This window comes from Balaenoptera ricei, chromosome 1 (assembly GCF_028023285.1).
Source record: "Balaenoptera ricei isolate mBalRic1 chromosome 1, mBalRic1.hap2, whole genome shotgun sequence".
Taxonomy (NCBI): domain Eukaryota; kingdom Metazoa; phylum Chordata; class Mammalia; order Artiodactyla; family Balaenopteridae; genus Balaenoptera; species Balaenoptera ricei.
In genome coordinates this window covers 113,233,890-113,249,911 of record NC_082639.1, presented here as the reverse complement: position 1 = coordinate 113,249,911, position 16,022 = coordinate 113,233,890, and the positions used below count along the sequence as shown (strand labels likewise).

Below are 16,022 nucleotides of genomic sequence, written 5' to 3'. Positions count from 1 at the left end.
TTCTGTAAATATTTAAGGGGGTGGGAGAGTTAAAGGATCGGCAGGATCCACTTTCGCATCCATGCAAGACTCATATGTAGAATTGTACTTAACTTGTAAGTAGCCCAGGGAACACGTGATTCCGGACTATATTTTTTTAATATTTATTTATTTATTTATTTATTTTTGGTTGCATTGGGTCTTTGTTGCTGAGCACAGATTTTCTCTAGTTGCATCGAGCCGGGACTACTCTTCATTGCGGTGCATGTTCTTCTCACTGCGGTGGCTTCTCTTGTTGTGAAGCACAGGCTCTAGGCATGCAGGCTTCAGTAGTTGTGGCACGTGGTCTCAGTAGTTGCGGCTCGAGGGCTCTAGAGTGCAGGCTCAGTAATTGTGGCGCACGGGCATAGTTGCTCCGCGACATGTGGGATCTTCCCGGACCAGGGAATCAAACCCATGTCCCCTGCATTGGCAGGCAGATTCTTAACCACTGCACCACCAGGGAAGTCCCAGGACAATTTTTAAAACAAATAATGGGGTTTTACGATTACTTCAAATAAAGACTTTAAACATTTGTTCTCCTTTCTTCCAAACAATTTCTAGGAATCACCAACATTGTTTATAAACACTACAGGTCTTCCTTGGTGGATATTTGTTTCTGTACACCATCCATATCAAACCCATTGCTGCTCCAGAACATTCCTCTTTCCCTGGAACAAAGTCTTGTCATTCATTTCAAGCTATTTTTAAATGCTGTACCCATTTGCTCATAGCACATACAGAGCCCACTCCCTCAGCTCTCCAAAAGGACAGACATGGTGTGTAACAAAACTGAATACTTAAGGGAAGATAAATGTATATTACCTGGTGAGACTTATGCCACCAGTGGTGATTACTTTCGGAGTTCACAGGCCCTAAACTAAACATCAGGGCCCCTGTCTAACTCCCTATTAGAGTCTATCTATGCTACTTTGTTGAGAGCAGTTCACTTCCACTTGCCCACCAATGAGAATCTCTAGGAGCCTTCACCTTTTGCTCTAGAAGAACCCTGGTTCCTCAAATTCTTGGTCCTAAAAAGTCGGGATGGAATGATTCTCTCCCCTGCCTCCAAGACTTACTCCTTCCTGACCTAGCATGATTCATAGCAGGAATATTCATTTCATTTAAGTGAAAACACATTTCCATTTACAGGAATGGTCTGACCTCCATAGCTAGTGAAGTCAATCACATTAGTACCTTTCTCAATGATTGTTTAACCTTAAATCTTACCAGGTGAGAGAAAGAGCAATCAGATGATCTATATTTAGAGGGGGGAGAAATTGCCTAATTTTTCAAGGGCATTATGACTATAGGTAATGGCAATTTACATTGCTAAATCAAAATCTTCCCATCTTAGTTTGCAGCATCTACTTTCAGATTTGGGTAACTTTATAGTTTTGTTTTCCAGACAATGAATAGAAACATGTTTTACTTTTTATACAGTTAAAGGGCTTATCTTGGTCATTTATCAAAACAAACAGAATAGGACTTCCCTGGTGGTGCAGCGGTTAAGAATCGCCTGCCAGTGCAGGGGACACGGGTTCAAGCCATGGTCCAGGAAGAACCCACATGCTGTGGAGCAACTAGGCCCGTGCACCACAACTACTGAGCCTACGCTCTAGAGCCCGGAGCAACCAAGCCCGTGCGCCACAATACTGAGCCCATGTGCCACAATTACTGAAGCTCGCGCACCTAGAGCCCATGCTCCACAAGAGAAGCCACTGCAATGAGAAGCCCGAGCACCGCAACGAAGAGCAGCAGCAAAGACCCAACGCAGCAAAAACTGAATTAATTATTTTTAAAAGCCATGAAAATGAATAAGCCTTCTGAAGAAAAGAGGAGCAATGAATATGCCATGGAAAGTAGAGAGGAGAAAAGGGTTCCTGTTTAAAAAAAAAAAAAAAAAAAAAGACAGGAATTGTTATTGTAAAGGTGGGAAGTCCATTATCATAAAAGATCAACAAAGCCCAAAATAGGAGGACAGTTCTAGGAGGGGTGTTCGTCAATATCCATGCAGCAAAGAAATCAGCAAAACAAAGAATAACTGTGGTGAATTTGACAGTAAGGCGGTGTCTTTACAAGTTAAGCTGATTGTCTTAAATTTTTTTTAATATATTTTTATTATTCTTTTATTTATTTGTTTATTTATTTATGGCTGTGTTGGGTCCTCATTGCCGTGCGCGGGCTTTCTCTAGTTGTGACGGGGGTGGGGCTACTCTTCGTTGCTGTGCACGGGCTTCTCATTGCGGTGGCTTCTCTTGTGGAGCACGGGCTGTAAGCGCACGGGCTTCAGTAGTTGTGGCATGCCGGCTCAGTCGTTGTGGCTTGCAGGCTCTAGAGCACAGGCTCAGTAGTTGTGGCACACGGGCTTAGCTGCTCTGCAGCATGTGGGATCTTCCCGGACCAGGGCTTGAACCCGTGTCCCCTGCATTGGCAGGCGGATTCTTAACCACTGCACCAGTAGGGAACTCCCTGATTGTCTTAAATTGAAGAATAGTCCAGTGGATACTTTCTCTGCTTACTGCTCATTTATGTGATTTGAACTGTGGGCTGTTTGCCCTTTAGATAAAGATAATATTTTTTTAAATAAATTTATTTGTTTTATTTTTATTTATTTTGGCTGCGTTGGGTCTTTGTTGCTGCACGCGGGCTTTCTCTAGTTGAGGTAAGCAGGGGCTGTTCTTCGTTGCGGTGCGTGGGCTCTTCATTGCAGTGGCTTCTCTTGTTGTGGAGCCTGGGCTCTAGGTGCGCGGGCTTCAGTAGTTGTGGCTCACAGGCTCTAGAGTGCAGGCTCAGTAGTTGTGGCACACGGGCTTAGTTGCTCCGCAGCATGTGGGATCTCCCCGGACCAGGGCTCGAACCTGTGTCCCCTGCATTGGCAGGTGGATTCTTAACCACTGCGCCACCAGGGAAGCCCAAGATAATATCTTTTTGAAGAAGAAATCAAACAACTCTGAAAGTACTTTAAATTGTAAACTGTGGGCTTCCCTGGTGGCGCAACGATTAAGAATCCGCCTGCCAAAAAAAAAAGAATCCGCCTGCCAATGCAGGTTACACGGGTTCAAGCCCTGGTCTGGGAAGATCCCACATGCCACGGAACAACTAAGCCCACGAGCCACAACTACTGAGCCCTTGTGCCACAACTACTGAAGCCCACGCACCTAGAGCCCATGCTCCGCAACAAGAGAAGCCCACGCACCTCAACAAAGAGTAGCCCCTGCTCGCTGCAACTAGAGAAAACCCACTCACAGCACCGAAGACCCAATGCAGCCAAAGATAAATAAATAAATAAATAAATAAATAAATAAATAAATAATTTTTTTTAAATTAGAAAAAAAAATCCGCCTACCAATGCAGTGGACATGGGTTCAAGCCCTGGTCCAGGAAGATCCCACATGCACCACAACTACTGACCCTATGCTCTAGAGCCCGTGAGCCACAAATACTGAACCCGCGTGCTACAACTGCTGAAGCCCGCGTGCCTAGAGCCCATGCTCCGCAACAAAGAGAAGCCAATGCAATGAGAAGCCTGCGCACCGCAATGAAAGTAGCCCCCACTCGCCACAACTAGAGAAAGCCCGCACGCAGCAGCAAAGACCCAACGCAACCAAAAATAAATAAATAAATTTATTAAAAAATAAAATGGTTATGATGATAAATGTTATAGTAAATTTTTTGTGTATTTTACCACAATTTTTTAAAAAATCTGTAAATGGCTATGAGCTACTTCAAAACAATAGTGCAGTGTAATCATCAAATTATTAATTCCTCTGTGGGTTACAGTTCATGTATTCTTAGCCCAGAACTAAATATGATAGTGTTTACCCAGGATGCTGAGTGGACAATTAACTCATTAATTTATAAGAAGCATCAGTGTTTGCAACTTGACTTGGAAATTTTCAGTATTATTTTTGAACTTAGACATTATTACCTTGTTAACTTTGTTAGCCAATCTAACCTTATTAAAATAAAAATTAATTTTATGCATTCATTTTTTAAATTCCTATTTAAAAAATGGGTTCATGAAGGTTATATATAGTGTTAATTGACATACAGTTATTCCTTTTCTTTCTAGAATGATCTTTGCTGAGTGTTCCCCCAACACTTGCCCCTGTGGTGAGCAGTGCTGTAACCAGAGGATACAGAGGCATGAGTGGGTGCAATGTCTAGAACGATTTCGAGCTGAGGAAAAAGGTTGGGGAATCAGAACCAAAGAACCCCTAAAAGCTGGGCAGTTCATCATTGAATACCTAGGGGAGGTTGTCAGCGAACAGGAGTTCAGGTACAGTGGTAAATGATACTCCAGTAAAATGGCAAAGTTACCAGATTAGTATGGAAAATGAAATATTTGAAATTTACTTTCAACTTAATCATTAATTGGCTTTCAATCATTTCTCTCCTCTTTAGGAATAGGATGATTGAGCAGTATCATAATCACAGTGACCACTATTGTCTGAACCTGGATAGTGGGATGGTGATTGACAGTTACCGCATGGGAAATGAGGCCCGATTCATCAACCACAGCTGTGACCCAAATTGTGAAATGCAGAAATGGTAAGAAAGCAGGGGAAGGTGAAGACAAGACTCCAACAGAGCAGAAAGCTTTGAGGACATCCAGAGATTGATCTTTCCACAATTTTAGTCAGCTTACACAAAGCAGCTCAGGCAGTTCCTTATTATACCAGATCCTCCAGGTAGAGAGTAAGCTCGTACTATTTCTTCACACTTCATCGTAACTACTCCCAGAAGAATGTAATATTTATTTGTGTGTGTGTGTGATAATTCCTAATATTTATTGACTGCTTACTGTGCGCCAAGCACTGTGTTACGTGGTTCTTCTCACATCCATGCATTTAGCATATTTATCACATCCTTACTGGATTTGTCACAATGAGAAATAAAAATAAAAGTAATAGATTAGAATCTAATTGAGAATGAAAAATTGCATCTAAAAAATAGTTCAGAAAAGATAACATGGTAGGAGAGGATTCTGAGAAGATGATAGAGTAGGAAGCACAAGGAATCTATCTCCCTTTAGACAATTGCACTAGCAGAATCTGTTTGATAAAACTCTTTTGGAACTCTGGGGTCTGTTGAAGGCTTGTAATGTCCAGGGGAAGTTTTAGATGGTCAGTTGTGGATCATTTCAGTCAATTTGAGGTGTTAGCACAGTAGCAGCTACTCATCCCTACCCACAGCCACATGGCAGGCAGCTGTGCAAGTGTTCCTGAAATATCTTGCATACAGCTTGCAGATGCTAGGGTGGATAAAAAGGACCCTGTTCTCCAAATATTAGGTACCTATGCTCTGATTGCTTCTTCTGATCACAGAGGTGCAAAGAAGCAGGCAGCCACTGTGTACCTCCACCATTGTTGCAAGTCCCTCTCCCTCCAGCTAAAGTGACTCCCAGGAGATTTTAAGGGTGCCCTCTTTTCGCCACCTTCATTTTTTGCTTTTCCCCTTTTGGGATAGAAATTAAAGTCTAAGACGTTCAAAAACAACTGCATATATGAGGGGAAATAGACAGTGACTGCCCATATCCAACGAAAGGATTGGAAAAGACACAAGACACTAAGTTTACACCTGAGGCTGATCCTTGGCACAGAGACAGCCTACAGCAATCAAAAAAGCAAAAATAAAAACAGCAAACTGGACGGAGAGTCTTTAATTTCCAGAGTTACCACATTATTCGACTCAAATGTCCAGTGTTCAACAAAAAAATCACAAGGAATTCAAAGACACAAGAAAGTATTGTCCATTCAAAGCAAAAAAATAATTCAGTAGAATCTGAACCTAAAACGGACTTAATGGCAGATACATTAGACAAAGACTTTTAAACAGCTGCCCTAATCATGCTCAAAGAACTAAAGGAAATTGTCATGAAAAAAACTTTCTTTGATGAGAAAGTCATGAAAATGATGTTGGAACACAATGGAAATATCAGTAAAGAGATAGAAAGCCTAAAAAGAAACCAAAAAGGAATTCTGGAGCTGAAAAGTACAGTAATTGAAATGAAAAACTCACTAGATGGATTCAAAGGCAGGTTTGAGCAGGCAGAAGAAAGAAACAGTGAACTTGAAGATGAGGACAATGTAAATTATCAAGCCTGAAGAATAAGAAAAAGATTGAAGAAAAGAGAGCCCTAAGTGACCCGTGGGACACCATCAAGCAGAACAACCATATGCATTGTGGATGTTCAAGACGGAGAAGACAGATACAAAGAGGCAGAGAGAATATTTAAAGAAATAATGGTTGAAAATTTCCCAAATTTCATGAAAGATGTGAATATAAATATCCAGGAAGCTTCCCAAACTCCAAGTAAGATGAACTCAAAGAGACACATACCAAGACACGTTATAATCAGACTTTCAAAAGACAAAGAGCAAATCTTGGAAGCAGCACAAGACAAGCAAATCATCACATACAGTAGATCCTCAATAAGAAAGTTTGCAGATTCCTTATCAGAAATTTTGGAGGCCAGAAGACAGTGGGCCAGTATATGCAACGTGCTAAAAGGATTCCTGTATGTGGCAAAACTGTCCTTCAAAAGTGAGGAAGAAATCAAAACGTTCCCAAATAAACAAAAGATGAGGGAATTCTTGAGTACTAGACCTACCCTGCAAAAATGCTCAAGGGTCTCCTGCAAGTTGAAATGAAAGGACACTAGACAGTACTTCCATGCCATATGGATAAATAAAAAATCTTAATAAAGGTAAATACATGGGCAATTATAAAAGCTAGAATTGTTACAGTGGTTTGTAACTGTACTTTTTGTTTTCTACATAATTTAGGAGACTAATGCATTTAAAGGAATTATGAGTTTATTTTTTTGTGCATACAGTTATAAAGATGTAATTTTGTGATACTGAAAGGAGTAGAAAGAGAGCTGTAAAGGAGCAGAGTTTTTATATGTTAATTGAAGTTAAGCTGCTATAAATAAAATTATAGTGTTATAACTTCAGGATGTTCAGTGTATCCTCATGATAACCACAAATGCAATAGCTACAGACATGTACAAAAGGAAATTAAGAAGGAATTTAAACATTTCACTCCAAAAGATTAAATACTATAGAAAACAGGAATTCAGACAATGAGGGACAAAAAGCTATAGGGCATACTGAAAACAAATTGCACAATGACAGAGGTAACTCTCTCCTTATCAATAATTAATTTAAAGGCAAATAGATTAAACTCTCCAAAAGAGAATGGGATTCAACATCATTTATAATAAAAACTCTCAGCAAAGTGGGTAAAGGAATGTACCTCAGCATAATCAAGGCCATATGTGACAAGCCAACAGGTGGAAGTTTGAAAGCTTTTCCTTTAAGATCAAGAAGTAAACAACGATGCCCACTACTACCACCTCTATTCAACATAATAACTGCAAGTCCTACCCAGAGCAGTTAGGCAAGAAAAAATAAATAAAAGGCATCCAGTTGAAAAAGAAGAAGTAAAACTGTCTCTATTTGCAGATGACATAATATTATATATAGAAAACTCTAAAGACTCCTCCAAAAAACTTTTAAAACTGATAAATGAATTCAGTAAAGTTGCAGGAGACAAAATCAAATATAAAAATTAGTTGCGGGGACTCCCCTGGTGGTCCAGTGGCTAAGACTCCATGTTCCCAATGCAGGGGGCCCGGGTTCAGTCCCTGGTCGGGGAGCTAGATCCCACATGCCGCAACTGAGTTTACATGCTGCAACTAAAGACCCCGTATGCTGCTGACTAAAGATCCCACATGCCACAACTAAAGATCCCGCATGCCGCAACTAAGACCCAGCACAGCCAAATTAAATAAATAAATATATAAATAAATAGTTAATAAAATGCATATTTTTTTAAAAATCAGTTGCATTTCCATACGCTAAGAACTATCAAAAACTTTTTTTAAAGCCTGGATGCAATAGCATCAAAAAGAATAAAATACCTAGGAATAAATTTAACCAAGGAGGTGAAAGACCTGTACACTGACAACTGTAAGATACTGATGAGAGAGCTTACAGAAGTCACAAATAAATGAAAAGATATTCTGTGTTCATGGATTTGAAGAGTTAATATTGTTTAAATGTCCATACTACCCAAAGCATCCTACAAATTCAGTGCAATAAAAATTAAATTCCAATGGCATTTTTCACAGAAATAGAACAAATAATCCTAAAATTTTTGTGGAACCACAAAAGACCTCAAATAGTCAAAGCAGTCTTGAGAAAGAAGAACAAAGTTGAAGACATCACACTTCCTGATTTCAAACTATATTACAAAGCTGTAGTAGTAATCTAAACAGTATGATATTGGCAGAAAAACAGATTCATAGATGAATGGAACAGAATAGAGAGCACAGAAATAAACCCATGCATGTATGACCAATTTATTATAGAGGAGCCAAGAATATACAATGGGGAAAGGGCAGTCTCTTCAATAAAGGATGTGGGTAAACTGGATAGCCACATGCAAAAGAATGAAACTGGACCACTATCTTTCAACATACACGGAAATCAACTTTTAAAGACTTGAACGTAAGACCTAAAACCATAAAACTCCTAAAAGAAAACAGAGGGTAAGCTCCTTGACGTCAGTCTTGGCAATGATATTTTTTTGGTTTTAACACCAGGAGGAAGGCACTAAAAGCAGAAATGAACAAGTGAGACTAGTCAAACTAAAATGTTCCTATACAGCAGTGAAAACCATAAACAAAATGAAAAGACAACCTACAGAATGGGAGAAAATATTTGCAGATCTGATAAGGGGTTAATCTTCAAAGTATATAAGGAAATCATACAAGTCAGTCGCAAAACAAAATCCAATAAAATATAGGCAGAGAATCTGAATATACATCTTTTTTTATTCAATATTTATTTATTTATTTGGCTACGCCAGGTCTTAGTTGCAGTAGGTGGGATCTTTAGTTGCGGCAGGCAAACTCTCACTTGCAGCGTGTGAGATCTAGCTCCCTGACCAGGAATCGAACCTGGGCCCCTGCATTGGGAATGCGGAGTCTTAGCCACTGGGCCATCAGGAAAGTCCCTGAATATATATCTTTTTAAAGAAGACATACAGGTGGCTAACAGGTACATAAAAAGGTGCTTAATGTCACTAATCATCAGGAAAATGCAGGTCAAAACCACTATCACCTCACACCTATTAGAATGGCTGTTATCAAACAGACAAGAAGTAGGAAGTGTTAGGAAGTGAAAAAAAGGGAACCCTTGTGCACTGTTGGTGGGAATGTAAATTGGTAACAGCCACTATCAAAAACTGTTTGGAGGTTCCTCAGAAATTTAAAAATAGAACTGCCATACAGTCCAGCAATTCCATTTCTGGGTATTTATCTGAAGGAAGTGAAAACACTAACTCAAAAAGATATCTGTACTCCCATGTTCATTGCATGATTATTTACAGTAGCTAAGACATGGAAGCAACCTAAGTATCCATCAGTGGATGAATGGATAAAGAAAATGTGTATATCTACAATGGAATATTATTCAGCCATAAAAATGAAGGAAATACTGCCATTTGCAACAACATGAATGGGCCTTGAGGGCATTATGCTAAATGAGATAAACAAGAAGACTAGTACCACATGACCTCACTCATGTGCAGAATCTTAAAAAAAACAACAGCAACTGTTAGATACAAATTGGTGGTTGCCAGAGTTAGGGGTTTGGAGGCTTGGAAAAATGGGTGAAGGTGGTCCAAATAAAATAAGACATGAGGATGTAATGTGCAGCATGGTGGCTATAGTTAATAATAATACATTGTATAGTTGAAACTTGCTAAGAGAATGAATCTTTTTTTTATATATATAAATTTATTTATTTTTATTTATTTTTATTTTATTTATTTTATTTTTGGCTGTGTTGGGTCTTCGTTGCTGCGCACAGGCTTTTCTCTGGTTGCAGTGAGCAGGGGCTACTCTTCATTGCGGTGCATGGGCTTCTCATTGCGGTGGCTTCTCTTGTTGTGGAGCACGGGCTCTAGGCATGTGGGCTTCAGTAGTTGTGGCCCACGGGCTCTAGAGCACAGGCTCAGTAGTTGTGGCGCACGGGCTTTGTTGCTCCACGGCATGTGGGATCTTCCCGGACCAGGGCTCGTACCCGTGTCCCCTGCATTGGCAGGCAGATTCTTAACCACTGCGCCACCAGGGGAGCCCAAGAGAGTGAATCTTAAAGAGCTCATCACAAGAATTTGATACCATGTGTGGTAATGGACGTTAACTAGACTCATTGTGGTGACCATTTTGCAATATATAAGTATAATGAATCATTATGTATACCTGAAACTAATATAATATTTTATGTCAATTACACCTCAATTTTTAAAAAAGATTGGCAGAATAGATTAAAAACACATGATCCAACTATATACTGTGTATAAGAGACTCAGTTGAGATCCAAAGACACAAACAGGTTGCAAGTGAAAGGATGGGAAAAGATATTCCATGTAAATAGTAACCAAAAGAGAGCAGGAATGGCTAAAATAGACTTTAAACCCAAAAAGGTTACAAGAGACGAAGAAGGACATGTGTTTTTTAGAAAGATTCGGCAAGAAGATACAAAAACCGTAAGCATTTACACACATAATGACAGAACCTCAAAATATATGTAGCAAAAACTGACAGAATTGAAGGGAGAAATAAACCTGCAATAATAATTGGAGACTTCAGTACCCCACTCAGTAATGAATACAACAAACAGAAAGATGATAAGTAAGGAACAGAGGACTTAGCACAATAAACCAACTAGATCTAAAAGATATTACAGAATACTCCACCCAACAACAACAGCATTTACATTCTTCTCAAGTGCACATGGGACATTTTCCAGGGTAGACCATATGTTAGGCACAAATTAAGTCTCAATAGATTTTAAAAGCCAGATATCATAGGAAGTATCTTTTCTGTCCACAATGGATGAAGTTGGAAATCAGTAACATAAAGGAAACTGGAAATTTTACGAAACTGGAAATTCACACACTTTTAAAACAACCAGTTGGTCAGAAAAGAAGTCACAAAGGAAATTAGAAAATACTTAGATATGAATGAAAATGATAACACAACATACCAAAACTTATGGAATGCAGCAGTAGCAGTGCTAAGTAGGAAATTAATAGCTATAAATGCTTACATTAAAAATCAAGAAAGAGCTCAAATCAGCAACCTAACTTTACAACTTAATGACCTAGAAAAAGAACAAACTACACCTAAAGTTAACAAAAGGAAGGAAATAATATAGAGCAGAGATAAATGAAATAGAGAATAGAAAAACAATAGAGAAAATCAGTGAAACCAAAAGTTGGTTCTTCAAAAAGATAAGCATAATCAACAAACCTTGGAACTTCCCTGGTGGTGCAGTGGTTAAGAATCCACCTGCCAATGCAGGGGACACAGGTTCGAGCCCTGGTCTGGGAAGATCCCACATGCCACGGAGCAGCTAAGCCCATGCACCACAACTACTGAGCCTGTGCTCGAGAGCCTGCAAGCCACAACTACTGAAGCCTGTGCACTGCAACGAAGAGTAGCTCCCATTCGCCGCAACTAGAGAAAGCCCGCGCACAGCAACGAAGACCCAGCGCAGCCAAAAATTAATTAATTAATTAATTTAAAAAGAAAAGAATCCACCTTCCAATGCAGGAGATGAGGGTTGGGGAACTAAGCTCCCATGTGCCACAACGAAGACCATGTGTGCTGCAACTAAGACCCAACGCAACCAAAAAAATAAACAAGAAAGAAATTTTTTTTAAAACTAGATGGACAAAGAAAAAAGCACCCAAATTACTAAACTCAGAAATGAAATAAGGGACTTCCCTGGTGGTGCAGTGGGTAAGGCTCCGTGCTCCCAGTGCAGAGGGCCCGGGTTCTATCCCTGGTCGGGGAACTGGATCCCGCATGCCACAACTGAAATATCCCACGTGCTGCAACTAAGACACAGAGCGGCCAAATAAATAAATTTTTTAAAAAAAAAACAAATGAAATGAAAGTGGGGACATTACTGCCAATTCTGCAGAAATGAAAAAGATTATAAGAGAGTACTGTGAACAGATGTACACCAAAAAATTAGATAATCTTGTTGAAATGGACAAATTTCTAGAAACACAAAACCTACTAAGACTAAATCATGAAGAAATAAAAAATCTGAATAGACCCATAACTAGTAAGGATATTGAATCAGTAATCAGAATCTCCCAACAAAGAAAAGCCCTTGACTTGATGGTTTTACTGGTGAATTCTACCAAATTAATACCAACCCATCTCATACTTTTCCAAAAAATTGAAGAGAAGGAAACACCTCCTTACTCACTATGAAGCCAGCATAACCCTGATACCAAAGCTTGGTGAAGACCCTACAAGAAAACTAGATACCAATACCTCTTATGAACATTGATGCGAAAGTCCTCAACAAAATACTAGCAAACAGAATTCAACAGCATATTAAAAGGATTATGCACAATGACCAGGTGGGATTTAATCCTGGAAGGCAAAGATGGTTCAGCATATGGAAATTGATCAGTGTGATACACTACATCAATAAAATGAAGGGGAAAAGAAATCACATGGTCATCTCAATTGATGCAGAAAAAGCATTTGACAAAATTCAACACCCTTTTATGATAAATGTACTCAACAAGGGCTTCCCTGGTGGCACAGTGGTTAAGAATCCACCTGCCAGTTCAGGGGACACGGGATCGAGCCCTGGTCCAGGAAGATTGCACATGCCGCAGAGCAACTAAGTGCGTGTGCCACAACTACTGAGCCTGCGCTCTAGAGCCCACGCTCCACAACTACTGAAGCCCGTGTGCCTAGAGCTCGTGCTCCACAACAAAAGAAGCCACCACAATGAGAAGCCTACACGCCGCAACGAAGAGTAACCCCCATTCACCGCAACTAGAGAAAGCCCATGCACCGCAACAAAGACCCAACACAGCCAAAAATAAACATAAATGAAATAAATAATTTTTTTTTAAGTACTCAAAATAGGAATAGAAGGACTACATGAACATAATAAAAGCCATATATGAAAACCCACAGCAAACATAATACTCAGTGGTGAAAGACTGAAAGCTTTTCCTCTATGATCAGGAACAAGACAAGGATGCCCACTTTCCTCACTTCTATTCAAAATAATATTGGAAGTTCTAGCCAGAAAAATTAGACAAGAAAGAGATATAAAAGGCATCCAAATTGGAAAAGAAGAATAAAATTTTCTCTGTTTGTATATTGTATGGTCTCTTGCAGTTGTGTTTCTATGTACAGTGGGCAATCTGAAAAGGAAATTACAAAACTAGTTCCATTTGCAGTATCATGAAAAAGAATGAAGTACTTAGGAATTAACTTAATCAATGAGGTGAAAGAATTGTACAATGAAAGCTATAAAACATTGCTAAAAGAAATTAAAGATATAAATGAATGGTAACACATCCCATGTTCATAGATTAGAAGATTTAATATTGCTAAAATGTCAGTATTGCCCAAAGTGATCTACAGATTCAATGCAATCCCTATCAAAATCCCAAAGACTTCTTTTTTTTTTTTCAGAAATAGAAAACCCATCTTAAAATTCATATAGAATCTCAAGGGACCCCCCACCCCAAATAACCAAAGCAATCCTAAAGAAGAAGAAAACTGGAGGACTCATACTTTTTTATTTCAAAACTTACTACAAAGTTATAGTAATCAAAGCAGTATGGTATAGGCATAAAGACAGGCACATAGACCCATGAAATAGAGTAGAGAACCTTGAAATAAACCTTCACATATTTGGTCAAATGATTTTTTTACAAGTGTGCCAACACCATTCAATGGAAAAGTGATATAGTCTTTTCAGCAAATGGTGCTAGGAAAACTGAATATCCACATGCAAAAGTATGAAGTTGGTCCATTACCAAACACCGTATACAAAAATTAATTCAAACCAGTCAAGGACCTAAATGTAAGACCTAAACCAATAAAAGTTGAAGAAGAAAACATAGAACAAAAGTTTCACAGCAGTGGACTTGGCAGTAATTTCTTGGATATGACACCAAAGGCACAGGTAACCAAAGAAAAAATAGACAAATCGGACTTCATAAAAAATTTTAAATCAAAAGACACTATTCTGGGTTTCCCTGGTGGCGCGGTGGTTAAGAATCCGCCTGCCAGTGCAGGAGACATGGGTTCGAGCCCTGGTCCGGGAAGATCCCACATGCCATGGAGCAGCTAAGCCTGTGCGCCACAACTACTGAGCCTGTGCTCTAGAGCCCGCAAGCCACAACTACTGAACCCGTGTGCCACAACTACTGAAGCCCGTGTGCCTAGAGCCCATGCTCTGCAACAAGAGAAGCCACTGCAATGAGAAGCCCACTCACCGCAATGAAGAGTAGCCCCCGCTCACCCCAACTAGAGAAAAGCCCGCACGCAGCAACAAAGACCCAACACAGCCATAAATAAATAAGTAAATAAATTTATTTTAAAAAAAAAGAAGACACTATTCCCAGAATAAAAAGGCAACCCACAGAATGGGAGAAAATATTTGCAAGTCATATATCTTATAAGGTATTAATATGCAGAGTATATAGAGAACCCCTGGAACTCAACAACAAAAAGCCCAATTCAGAATGGACAAAGGACTTGAATATACATTTCTCCAAAGATTGTACAAATGGCCAATAAGCAAATAAAAAGGTGCTCAACGTCACTAATCATTAAGGAAATGCAAATCAAAACTATGAGATACCACTTCACACCCTCAGAATGGCTACTGTGAAAATAACAGAAAACAGTAAGTGTTGACGAAGATGTGGAGAAATAGGAACCCTTGTGCTCTCTTGGGAATCTAAAAATGGTATAGCCACAGTGGAAAAGGGTAAGGAGGTTCCTCAAAAAGTTAAAAATAAAATTACCCTATGATCCAGCAATTCAACTTCTGAGTATATACCCAAAAGAATTGAATGCAGGTTCTCAAAGAGATATTTGCATCCCCATATTTTAATTTTTATTTATTTTTGGCTGCGTCGGTCTTAGTTGCAGCACATGGGATCTTTTGTTGCGGCACGCGGGCTCTTCATTGTGGCGCACAAGCTTCTCTCTAGCTGCGGCACGCGGGCTCCAGAGTGCGTGGCTCTGTAGTTGCAGCACGCAGGCTCTTCAGTTGTGGTGCATGGGCTTAGTTGCCCTGTGACATGTGGGGGTCTTAGTTCCCTGACCAGGGATCATACCTGCGCCCCCTGCATTGGAAGGCAGACTCTCAACCACTGGACCACCAGGGGACTCCTTTTTCAAAAAGAAATATTTATTTATTTAGGCTACACCAGGTCTTAGTTGCAGCATGTGGGATCTTCGTTGTGGCATATTTAGTTGCAGCATGCGGGATCTTAGTTGCAGCATGCACATGGGATCTAGTTCCCTGACCAGTGATTGAACCTGCGCCCCCTGCATTGGGAGTGCAGAGTCTTACCCACTGGACTACCAGGGTAGTCTCTGCACCCCCATATTTTTTTTTTTTTTAATTAATAGACTTTACTTTTTTTTTTTTAAGTATTTGTTTTTATTTATTTATTTATAGCTGTGTTGGGTCTTCGTTTCTGTGCGAGGGCTTTCTCTAATTGTGGCAAGCGGGGGCCACTCTTCTTCGCGGTGCACGGGCCTCTCACTATCGCGGCCTCTCTTGTTGCAGAGCACAGGCTCCAGACACGCAGGCTCAGTAGTTGTGGCTCACGGGCCTAGTTGCTCTGTGGCATGTGGGATCTTCCCAGACCAGGGCTTGAACCCGTGTCCCCTGCATTGGCAGGCAGATTCTCAACCACTGCGCCACCAGGGAAGCCCTGCACCCCCATATTTTATTAACATTATTCATAGTAGCTAAAATATGGAGTCAACCCAGGTGTCCATAATAGATGAAGGGATAAGGAAAATGTGGTTTTTACATACAATGGAATTATTGTTCAGCCTTTAAAAGGAAGTTTTGCAGTGTGTTACAACATGGATGGACCTTGAGGACATTATGCTAAGTGAAATAATCCAGTCACAA

At 39.9% G+C, this 16,022-nt stretch overlaps 1 protein-coding gene across 6 annotated transcripts in view; it reads left to right on the top strand.

Moving 5' to 3' along the window:
* The window catches only part of ASH1L (ASH1 like histone lysine methyltransferase), a 210,619-nt gene that overhangs the window by 169,908 nt on the left and 24,689 nt on the right, over positions 1–16,022 (top strand). For all 6 annotated transcript variants that reach the window (XM_059933231.1, XM_059933223.1, XM_059933240.1 and 3 more), the window contains 2 exons: positions 4,094–4,300; positions 4,426–4,572. In XM_059933231.1, the coding sequence (XP_059789214.1) occupies positions 4,094–4,300; positions 4,426–4,572 (354 nt within the window). The remainder of the gene's footprint in view (positions 1–4,093; positions 4,301–4,425; positions 4,573–16,022) is intronic.